Genomic DNA, 10873 nt, shown 5'->3' with positions numbered 1-10873 from the left:
TCACCCGCTTCCTGCCCGAGGGGGCGGGCCGAACCCAATGAGGGCGGCTCCGATTGGCTGGGAGAGGGAGGCGTCTTCCCAGCAGCCAATAGGCGCGCGGGGCACTGCGGCGCGCCTGAAGCCCGGCCGAGGGTGAGTGGGTGAGGGCACCGTGAGGGGACCCGCTCCGGCCCTCGCTCTCCGCGGGCAGCGGCCAGGCTCGGCCCGGTGCGGGCGGTCCCCCCGGGACCTGGCCGGCCCTGCCCCGCTCCCCAGCCCTGCCCCGCGGCCCTCCCTCGCTCGGGGCGGCCCAGCCTGACCCACCCCCGACCGTGTCACCGGCCCCGGGCTTGGGGAGGCCGCGGGGGGTGGCCAGGGCGGGGGGCCGGGTTCGGGACCACCGGGAAAGCGCCGTTGTGCAGTCAGGACGCTGCCCGGCGAAAACCCTCAGCACAGTGGGATTGATTCCAGCCGGAACGCCCGGGGGGTGGTTTGTGGTGACAGTTGCAGTGGTGGCTTTTTCCCCACCGAGGTAACGATGATGATTTTTCCTTTTAATTGCAGCCTCCTCAAGCCAAACACCAGGTCTGTCAACATGCTTGCCAGGCCCCAGTCAGAGCCGAGGATGGGAGCTGGAGGAGGGCTGGCTGTAGCATGGTGCTGGAGGACGCCTTTCGGCTCGGCCCTCAGCCCTGTGGCGTGCTGGATGGATGCCTTGAGGCGAGCAACTTGTGCTGTGCTCAAAAACCAGAGGAGTCGAGACACGGGGAAAATTCGGGCACCTCAGTCGTTAAAAGCCGGTTCCTCAGGGCTCTGGGTTACATCTCCCAGGGTACCATTCCTCACAGCAGGAATAACTTGCCGAGTTTTCCACTCTGACTAGCCTCTGTGGCTCATGTTTTGGCTTTCCCCACATTTGATTTAGTTGGCGCAGGCCACATACACCAAAATATGGTGTATTTTGGGGAAAACTGGTTCTGGCTCTTTCCTGTAACATCTGCAGGAATGGGCTGGACTCTCTACCCTTGTGTACAGTTCAAACCCAAGCTCGTTAAATATTTATACCTCATACCATGGATCTTATATCTGTACAGGCCCTGTGACAGCACAAGTGTTTTCAAGCCCTGTTTGGCTGTGGTTTCTAGACTAACCCTTCCAAGTGCTTTTACCCCTGCAGTAATTCTCACAGCAAGCCGCCTGCCTGCAGAGGTATGTAACAGAGGGACAGAAATAGCAGGTTTTTTTGGGACCAAGTCCCAGCTGAGGCTGGAGGCCAGAGCGTCTGGGTTACTGCAGTTAAAACCCTGTATTTACTCTACATGGGCAGGAGAGTTTTTTATGTGTATTTTTAAAAAACACGTGAGTGGAGCCTCTACCCCTGCAAGGCAGCACGCCAAGGGTCTGATTCTCCTCATGCAGTGTTAGCCCTTGCAGGCTGTTGCAGAGGGTGTATAAAATCCTGCTGGGAAGGGCAGAATTTTAACCTTCTGCGATAAATAGAGAAACAGCCCCTCTGTCGCGCCAAGCCCACTGTAAAGCCAGGAAAGGCTCCCCATAGGCACTGGGTACTTGCTTGGCAACAGAGCTTGGGATTTACATAAGCCTCCTGCAAACCACTGGTGTTTATTATACATGCCCTTTCTGATTCCCTTTCAATTCCCCCTTGTTGTTGCTCAAGTTAACCCCATTGAGTTATCGTGTTCCATTCACCTGGTGTCTTGGAATGGAAAAGAGCACGTGGTGCTGCTGCGGGCTGGCATCAGCTCTCAGCAGCCATAAAGCAGAGTCACTTTGCGACGCTGCTGGGAGGTGCTGCTGGGTTTTGCTCTAATTCCTGGTTCCTCCCTCTGCTGAATTGCCTCCAGCTGCCACAGGACTTACCCACCTCCTCTTCCCCCTCAGACCGTGGGTCTGGGTCCTGTTTGTAGGATCAAGTTATGACAAAAGTGTCTTTTTTTTCTAGCATAAAGAAAGCAGTGCTGTGTTTTCGCCCATCTTCAGCCGTCCTACAGGCCCGTGTTCCTAGCTGCTACCCTTGGGTGCAAAGTGGCGCGGTCCCCATTCGAGGGGGACGGTACGGCAGTAGGTACCTGGTTCCTGTATGTGCAGAGTTTTTGGGGGGGCTAGCGGCCATGGTGTCTGGAGAGGGGTGTGACACCAGAACCAGCTTAGGCAGAGCAATGGTTGCTGAGATCATTGGGCTTTAGGGTACTTGGCTTGCTGGGAGAGATGGTGGGAGCTAGGTCTCCCTTCCTCTGGGCAAGAGGAAGCTGAGGGCTGTCTACCAGCAGCTTGTGGCTCCTGGCCCAAGATGGTGGAGCCAGTTTCTTCTCAGATGCAAAGGGCAACAGCCACAAGCTGGGGCTTGGGAGGGTCAGGCTTCTCGCCCATGAGGGTGGCATCACCCTGGACAAGTTGACAGCAAAGTCAGGGCCTCTGTCCTTGGGGATTTGCAGGGCTTGGCTGCACAAAGCCCTGAACGCCCTTGGCTGGGGCTGATGTTGGTCCATGGAGGCTGGAGAGGGGATGCTGGGGTCTGTTCCCAGCCTGCTGTGGGTGTTGCCTTTTTGGGGATGCAGATACCACCTTGCTCACAGGGGCACCCACTCCTATCCAGAGCTGCCTCTGCGTCACTGAGCCTTTTGGTTTTGAAAGGGTGCAAGTGGGATTTAGGGGGTTGCAGGGTTTGGACTGAGTGGGGAAGAGATCTCAGTGCAGGAACTGTGAGAGAAGTCGTCTGCTCTGGGTTGGCTGGGGGGTTACCTGTGCCCTCCCAGCCTCGAGGCCATCGGCAAGCACAGACTGCATTTAGTGCCATGTTTGCAAGCTAACAGACACAAGTTTGCTGCTCAGAGCCATGATTTCTTCTGTCCATTGGGCTGTCAATAACTATGCTGGCTTCCAAGTAGCGTGGGGATGCAATTTATTTACTGGCTTGTGTGCTTTGCATCATGCTTATGTCAGAGGTAGCTTATCTCTTCTTACACCCTGGCTGTAGAGATCAAGCAGGGCTCTCGCTCTCAGTCCTTGCATTTCTTGGTCCGGGCTGAGATGTTGTCTGAATTCTTCCCCTTTGTCACTGATCCTGAGTCACCCTTGACAGCCCTGCCAGAAATGTCCTCTGATTTAGGGTACTGTAGGTGAGACTGGCTTGATGGGTACAGATGCTAAAAGGGAAACAAGTTGGGTGGAGCTGCAGGTAAACCAGCTGGAGGAACTTAGGACTGGCTCAAGTTGCACATCCAGAGTCAGCAGGGTCCAGGGAAGCCTCATTTAACCCAACCCTGCTCTTCAGCCTGTAAAACAGGGGTACTGAGCTGAGAGAGGTGCCAAAATTGTGCTAATGTCTCAGTGATGCCCTGAGAACGTATGAAAATGAGCTTTGAATGAAGTTGCCTGTTTGGGATAAATATTCAATGTGTGCAGCATGAACAAAACAGCCCTGTCCTGGCATGTTTTCAAGCTCTTTTCTCTCCGTTTCAGAGCACAATGTTCCTGGTTGGACTCTCTGGTGGAATCGCATCGGGAAAGAGCACGGTGGTGGCCGTACTCCGGGAACTGGGCTGTGCCGTGATTGATGCCGATGTTATTGCCAGAGAGGGTGAGTTTTGCATAGTTGATCTTTCTCCCTGAGGTTCCCCTGACAACTGGGATTGATGCGAGGAAGTGCAGACGGCAGAGGGTGCTCTGGGTACATTAGATAAGTGTTGCCCTCCTATTCCCCAGTCGATGAGACTGTGTGGAGCTCCTGTCTTGAGGAAGATTGGAACTAGGATATATTTTTAATAAAGAAAAAAAAAAAGATCTTGTCCTAATAACAAACACTGTCAGGAGATCTTGCCCTGAGTTTCCCTCTCCTGAAGTGCAGTGCTTCCTGGCTTTGAAAGCCAACTCTGGACAAAATAAATGCAGTTCTCTGTAAAGCCAGTTCCCTCAGCTGATCTGATGTCCCCCCTAAGCTCCAGGACACCCATCCTGTAACTTGGTTACGTTCGGTGGGTTCACTAACACACTGAAAGAGAATTTCCCTCTGTGCTGGATGTTGCTTGGTTGTAAATACTGAGAGATTGGTCCACAAAATTACTTGTTCCTTAATGCACTCAGAAAAAAGAGACTCCAAATATACCAGATCAGAGGGAATTTGGTCTGTGCTTCTGCACAGCACACCTGTCTCTCACTGCTCTTTCCTGGCTACAGAAGAAACCCAGAAATCCAGACCCTGCCTCAGCAGGACTGGAACAGACCCTACTCTCCTCGATTACCTGTGTGATGCGGGGTGAGACATTAATCGCTCCATACCACTGGGATAACGAGGAGAGCAGTGCTCGCTCTGGGAAGGGCTGCTGATTTTGTATGCAGAAGGTTTCAGGTCTGCAGCTGAGCAGTGGTGCAGGCGGTGTCATTTTGAAGTGCCTGCGCTTTTCTATTTGGTGAAGAACTTACTGTGTAGCTGCTCAAAGCTGTGATGCTCTTAACATTTTATTGCACTGTAATTCCCCTCAAGGTGCAGAAAATTTGCTGGAGGCGCTAAAAGCCCTCAGAGACGATAGGAAGACACTACAGATACTCAGTGTCGGTTTTCTACCAATCACTTCATTTTTCTCCAATTCCTTTTTTATATGTGTTTATTTACTATATGGATTTCACTCATCCTGAAACTGCCTCGATGTGAAATTCCACGGAAGAAAGAAATTGGTCTTAAAGACTTTTATTAGGTTGGCCTGAGGTTACAACCTGTGGCAATGTTCCTGGATTTTGGAAAGAAAATTATATACGGTCTGTCATTCTCTGTGGTTAGCCTCAGCTTGATCTTAATTATGGTTTTATTACTGCATCCTTTTTGTTGGTGATTTTTTGGTGGCTTTAAAATTATATGCTCACGTAATATCAGAGTCCCTGCGAATACCTGTTGGGAATTGACCTCTTAGGTTTCTGTGTTCATTCTCATGAAGAATTTGTTGACTGAGGTGAAAGACAGTAAAAAACCTTAGTAGCAGCCAGAGCCAACTTGTAGCAGCCAGGCTGTATTAATCTAGTGCTGAAGTTTGCAGCTAAAATAAACCTGATGCTGGTCCCGGTCCCTTTAGGATCTCCCTGCTCAACTCCTCGCCCTGCAGGTGGTGGGAATCAGCTCAGCCCCATTCCTGCCTGTGCCTTGGCTGGTAGCCGTCAGTGAGTCCTCCCACCTGCCCTGCTGACTTCTAACCCTGAGCAGCAGCACGCACGAGGGAGGGTTGTGGCGCTGAATTAATGTTTGCAGGATGCTTCGATCTCTCGGGTGTTAGCCCTCAAAGGGACCTTGGGCTGAGAGGGTTTTTTACAGATGCTTTCCTGCAGCACCAATGCCAGGTGTCTGCCGGGCTGCAGTGCTGAGCCATGCCAGTCTCAGTTCAGCATGCACTGGCAGGCAGATGTGCTGCCCGCTGAGGAGAATAAGCTTGGTTATTTAATGAACAAAACTCATTTGAGGCCAATCGCTGATGCAAACACCAACTGTGCTGTAGAACTGGCTCTAACCTCCGGCTGTTTAATGTTATCAGTGGTGCAGCCCCACTTCAAGGCCTATCGACAGATAGTGCATTACTTTGGCACTGAGATCCTCTTGGAGAATGGAGAGATAAATCGCGAGGCTCTGGGAAACATTATCTTCTCCCACCCGGAGAAACGGCAGCTGCTGAACTCCATCACACACCCAGAGATCCAGAAGGAGATGCTGAAGCAGATCTGGAAGTACTTTGTGCTAGGTAAGAGGCCGTGTCCCAGCACACGGGGACTCCTGCTCAGGCAGGAGCTGTCCCTGCTTGCTCTGCCTTTGGTTTTAAAGTGGGGAGAGGGACGGGGAAGGAGAAGGAGAAGGGGAGCTGACGTTGAGTGATGGCCTTTGTGCTCTGCCACCGGTGGCCTTTCGCGTTGGCGTTTGGAGGATTCAGTCCTGCCTTTCACTGCTGCCCTTCACCACCTTCTTTTTCTATGGTTCAAAGTACATCTGTAGGGCCTGAGAAAAGCATTGTGAGGCCTCTTCTGAGATTACTTGCTGGATAATGTCATACCTTCTGAAACGGCCAAATATTCTTCCCTGCCCCCAACCTCCCCGGGCTTCAGTGAAAGCTGCGGAGCCCTTTTAGTCTCGATAAGGTGAGAAATGGGCTGACAGCTGTGGTTTCCAAAGTCCTGCTTTTTCCCCTGATAAATATAACAAATACAGCTGTCAAACTTGGTCTAATCAAATGCCAGATAAGATCACCAGCTGTTTTGGAGGTCTCCGTGTAGACAGAAGGATGTCTTAATAGAGTCAGTCTGGTTTTGCGGAACTTATCAAAGCTGAGCCTTGTGACAGCTGAATAGGCCTGTGCTGGGGCACTGTGGGGCCGTGCTGTGCTGCAGGGTGAGGAGGAGGAGGAGAAAGCGCAGAGAAAGCAACAGGCAGGAAAGCCGGGAGCCAGAGATGGAGTCTTGAACCCGGGGCTGTGGGCTCAGGAGGCGGATGCTGTCCTGCCCCTCAGCAAGAGAACCGTGTGTCTTCAGCAGGCTGCTTTGTCCTCATTAGTCAGGTTTTAATGATTTGGGATAGCTGGATGTTGTCTCTGAGGATCACTGTGTAAGGAAAGCTCTTATCGATCAAACCGTAGGGCAGCAAGTAGTCTCTCTGGGTGGAGATGCTGGTAAAATGGTGGCTTGTTGGATGATGATGTCTTTGTCAAGGCTTTTATTGCTGTGGCCAGCTCAGTTAGGGGGTTTGGGTTATAGAGGGGACACCAGCAAAACTGGAGGTGTCCCCTCAGCTGGGGGACACACAGGGGAGCGAGGTCCTGACTTACAACTTTCCCCTACCCTTGCCTGCTCCCCCACGCTCAGCAGGGCATACCCCCACATCCCCAGACGCTGCCATCTGCCAGGGGAGTTGGTGCTCGCAAAGGGCAGAGGCACATGGAGAACCTGGGGTGGGCTGCAGGGTCTGGGACCATGGCAGCTGGCGGTTATGAGCTCTCCTCCACTGGCTGCTCTGTGTGGTGGTGGCAGTTTTAAACCAAACTTCGCCAGGTTTGGTGAGGTTTCAGGCCCTGGGGCTGTGCCTGGAGGCACCCCTGCGTTTCAGTGTCACAGCCGTGAGAAGTCCACAAGGATTTCCTTGGAAAAATGGAACTGTTCAGCCAAAGCTTTCCATAAAGGGAAGAAAACTGAGCTGGGAAACATCGGCTCAAATGACCGCAGCCTGGCGAAGTCTTGGACAAGTGAAAGAGAGGAGAGCAAATTCTGCTGTGGGCACTGCTCCCCTGGAGAAGCCAGCAATGATAGCGTGACTGCTGCTCTCGCCAGCCAGGCACAGGCACTTTCATTTGAGCTTCTTGTTTCAGCTCCTCATTATATTTCTGCAGCTTCACCTTTGGTCTGAGATCATCCAGGTTAGGGTTTTTTTTGGTTTGGGTTTTTTTTTTTTTTTTTTTCCCCTCTAGAAACTTGGAATGAAACCATTTCCTCCCTCTTGGAGGGAGGAGGACAAACAGGCTCTGCTCTCCTCTCGGCTGTAATCGTGGAGCTGTAGAGCTCTCCCGCTTGCTTTGCTGGAGGAACTGTGGCCATGGTGTGCGTGCAGCACGAGGGATTCAGGAATCCAAGTAACGCTGTTCCCTTTTTTTGGGGGGGTGGGGGGTGTGTCATTTCTGCAGGCTACCGCTATGTGATCCTCGACATCCCTCTGCTCTTTGAGACCAACAGATTGACCAAGTTTATGAAATACACAGTCTTGGTTTATTGGTAAGTGCCATGTGAACCTTGAGGACTGGGATGCTGCCACCTCTCTTAGAGGCTGGAGGGGACCGTCACATCGCTCTCGCTCTGGTGAGGATTTAGCTGCAGCCCTGGTGTGAAGCCTATCAATAATGCCAGATCTTTTCTGTAGGCGTGAGAAGCAACACCTTCCTTTATCCTAGTGTACGAGGGGCTCCTTACTGAGGTTTTCCTGAAACCTGGCATCATCGTATAGGGGAAATTGCTGTCTTTGGGCCATCCACAACCTGTGCTCTGTTGCCTGGGGCAGGGTTTGGGGCACTGCTCTGGTGTTACGGGCCATGGGAATGCCAAAAACAGTGGGGTCAGCCTGGGCAGCGCTGCCGCGATGTCTCTGCTGACCCGAGTGTAGGATGCCTGCGCCAGATCTGAAACGAAGCATGGCACATCTCTCCCCCTCGCTTTACCACGGCTATTGACCCTTGTGCTGAGGAAGGCAGGTAAACCCCCTCTTCCTTCCTGCACCGCCTTCTCAGTGCCACCCTCCCATCCTGGCAGCGACCCGCCAACGCAGCTGTCTCGGCTGATGAAGAGGAACAGGCTGTCCCAGGCCGAGGCAGAAGCTCGCATCGCCTCCCAGCTGCCGCTGGACGAGAAGCGCAAATTAGCAAGTCATGTCATTGACAACTCCGGGGACCGGGAGAGCACACGCCGGCAGGTCCTGAAGCTGCACGCGCGCCTGGAGGATTCCCTGGATTTCCTCTGGGCACGGCTGGTGGCAGGCACAGTTGTAGCTGGGCTTGGAGGGCTGGTGTACCTCCTCCTCTGGCGTTTCATCTCTTAATTCACCTTTTCTTTTTGTCATGGAAGAGGCCTGAATTTCCAGGTTTGAAAAGGGCAGTGAAAGGCCACCTCTTTTAATGAGCTTTGCCAGCTGAATGCAGACAGTGGGATGAGGCGTCTCCTTGCAGACTTCCCAAGGTGAGCGTAGGGGTTTTTTTCTGGCACTGTCTCCCCTCTCCTTTCTTCCTGCTCAGGTTCTTACCCACCAGCTATGCCTATGGGATGGGACCACTCCCCTTGCGAGGCTGTGGCCTGTGGAGGGGATGAAGCCCTCGTTGTCCCCCCGTGGGTCTGTATGGTGGGACTTCAGTGAGTTTAGGCACTTTAATGTCTTCCAGGACAATCTCTTCACTGGGGGAGTAGGTGGCCTCTCAGGTCCTGTTTCTGCTAGCAGGTGTCCCCAGGTTGATCCCCTCCTAGCTCACAGCTCTGGCTAATATGAATTTAGCCATGGGATTTTCCCTTCTTTCGTGTTGATTTAATGGAAACATGTTAAATCTGCCTGAGCAGGGGGACAGACAGCACCTCATTTCTCACATGGGTTAGGTGTTCAGCTGGCTGCTTGCCCTCCTTCCTGCCCTCTAATTCTGCAATCATCACTTGTGGGTTACCCTTGGCTTTGGATCTGAGGGTCTGATACATCCCCCAAGGAGGCTGAAACCTGCAACCTGCCTCGCTGAAACTCATTTACTGCTGTTTGAGTTTTCCTTCAGCGGCAGTTTCCCCGTGGGAGAACACGAGTTGGGGTGAAGCGGGTGTTGCCTCTTCATGTTTGTTTTAATAAAGTGCTAAACAGCAGCTGGCTCCCCACGGCTCTGCAACCTGCAGGCTGCGAGCGCTGCTTTTTCCTGCCCCTCTCCCAGGTTGTTCCTGTGCCAGGGCACGGCTGTGCTCTGTAAAGTTCACCGCGTGCAAGCAGAGCTGATGAGCACGCTCGTGCTTTTTCCCTGAGTACACATCCCTGAACCAGTCCCAGGGAGCTTCTCGGAGCATTGGCCCCTGCTATGAGCTTCCTTTGGGGGCGGGATATGGCTTCGTGTTGGCTCAGGGCACCCCACGGTGTGGGTCTGGCTTTCCCCTGAGGGCAGCCCTGTCCTGCTGCCACCCCCCCATCCTAACGTTTTGAGAAAGGTGGGTGTTGCTAGCCCCTGCCCACCTCCTGCCTATGCACGGTGGTCCCCGAGGTCCTGTGGGATGCTTGGGCTCTGACCCACCTTCCCACCCTCCTGCCTGGGCTTGTTGGCCCAGCAGGCAAGGATGCAGCAGAGCGAGGCAGTGTCCCTGCTGTCCCCAGCGCCAGCCTTTGGGCACAGGGACCTTTCCCAGGGTGTCACAGCCCTGCCCAGCCAGTGCGTGCCCCTTTTCAGGACCGGGCACCCTTCCCACCCTCTCCACCCTCCTCTGAGCCCAGCCATGCACCCAGGGCTCCCATGTCTCACTTGTCAGGGGAGACCCAGTGGTCCCTGTACAGCTACAGCCACAGGAGAGCATCCCCGAGCTGGGGTGCCCGCCCTGGGTACCCAACTTTTCAGGCAGTGGTGGGGGGAGCTGGTGGGGGGAGTTGTACGTAAGTGATAACCCTCTGCCGGTTCCCTCCCCTCCTTTTTAATGCTCCCTTAATTGTGGTGGTGATGCCGGGAGTCCCTCGCAGCCAGCAATAAATCAGGGCTGGAGCAGGATGGTCTCAGCCCGAGATAAGCCCTGATTGCCTTCTTCCCTCCCGGCTCACCGCCTCCGCGATAAATGGGGCTGCGATGAAACCCGGGGGGGGGGAGAAGAAAGCGAGGGCACCGTAATTGCATTTGGCGCTTCACTCCTGCCCTGCTGACGTTTGCCAGCCGCTAACGAGTTTAGCATGGCCGAGGGAGCGAGCGGTTTCAGGGGGACAGTGAGACACAGGGCTCCCCACAGTGCTGGCTGGGGCTGGCATGGCCTTGGGGTGCCTGGTTTGGGGGTGCCTGGTGCCCTGGGCTGAGCTGGAGGTTGAGCCCCCTGGGTGGGTTGTGTGCCCAGGCATTGGCACCCACTGGGGAAGGGCTCCTGACTGTGGTGCTTGGCCACTGAGTCCTTCCTGTGGGTGCCGCGTGGTACCCTGCCGTGGCAGCTGCCTCAGCGCCCACAGACCTGCCCACGTCCTGCTCCTGGCCACCCCCCAGCCAAATCCCCTTGGGGACGAGCCACCAGCACGTCCTGCATCCACAGTGGTGGCCGGCTGGCTCAGCCTGCAGCCATTTCCCCACCGGTGACGGATGGCTCCGCTCTGCGGGCTGCTGGGTGGCATTGACAGCTCAGTCAATGGCCGTGGAGGGGACCTGAAGGCTGA

The 10873-nt window shown here is 54.2% G+C and overlaps 1 protein-coding gene across 6 annotated transcripts; it reads left to right on the top strand.

The window, feature by feature from the left end:
• The first annotated feature begins 22 nt into the window (after positions 1 to 22).
• On the top strand, positions 23 to 10136 carry DCAKD (dephospho-CoA kinase domain containing). Of its 6 annotated transcripts, none has more exons than XM_049801025.1 (7): positions 23 to 132; positions 544 to 564; positions 1943 to 2061; positions 3463 to 3580; positions 5520 to 5723; positions 7647 to 7734; positions 8266 to 10136. In XM_049801025.1, the coding sequence occupies exons 4-7, from the start codon at positions 3469 to 3471 to the stop codon at positions 8549 to 8551; spliced, it is 690 nt and encodes a 229-aa protein (XP_049656982.1). In that variant the 5' UTR covers positions 23 to 132; positions 544 to 564; positions 1943 to 2061; positions 3463 to 3468; the 3' UTR covers positions 8552 to 10136. The 6 variants fall into 6 exon arrangements, with proteins under 6 accessions (XP_049656982.1, XP_049656981.1, XP_049656983.1 ...); XM_049801024.1 differs by having other exon boundaries at positions 1943 to 2065; XM_049801026.1 differs by lacking the exon at positions 544 to 564 and having other exon boundaries at positions 1943 to 2065.
• The last annotated feature ends 737 nt before the right edge of the window (positions 10137 to 10873 follow it).

Source organism: Accipiter gentilis, chromosome 5, assembly GCF_929443795.1.
Source record: "Accipiter gentilis chromosome 5, bAccGen1.1, whole genome shotgun sequence".
Classification (NCBI taxonomy): Eukaryota; Metazoa; Chordata; class Aves; order Accipitriformes; family Accipitridae; genus Astur; species Astur gentilis.
This window is presented reverse-complemented; position numbering and strand designations above follow the sequence as displayed.

Excerpts from the sequence above, each read along its gene's own strand:
- DCAKD (XM_049801026.1), top strand. The coding sequence starts at position 3,469 with ATGTTCCTGGTTGGACTCTCTGGTGGAATCGCATCGGGAAAGAGCACG. Across the intron at positions 5,724-7,646 it reads CTGGAAGTACTTTGTGCTAG|GCTACCGCTATGTGATCCTC; the intron begins GTAAGAGGCCGT and ends TCATTTCTGCAG. Across the intron at positions 7,735-8,265 it reads TACACAGTCTTGGTTTATTG|CGACCCGCCAACGCAGCTGT; the intron begins GTAAGTGCCATG and ends CCATCCTGGCAG.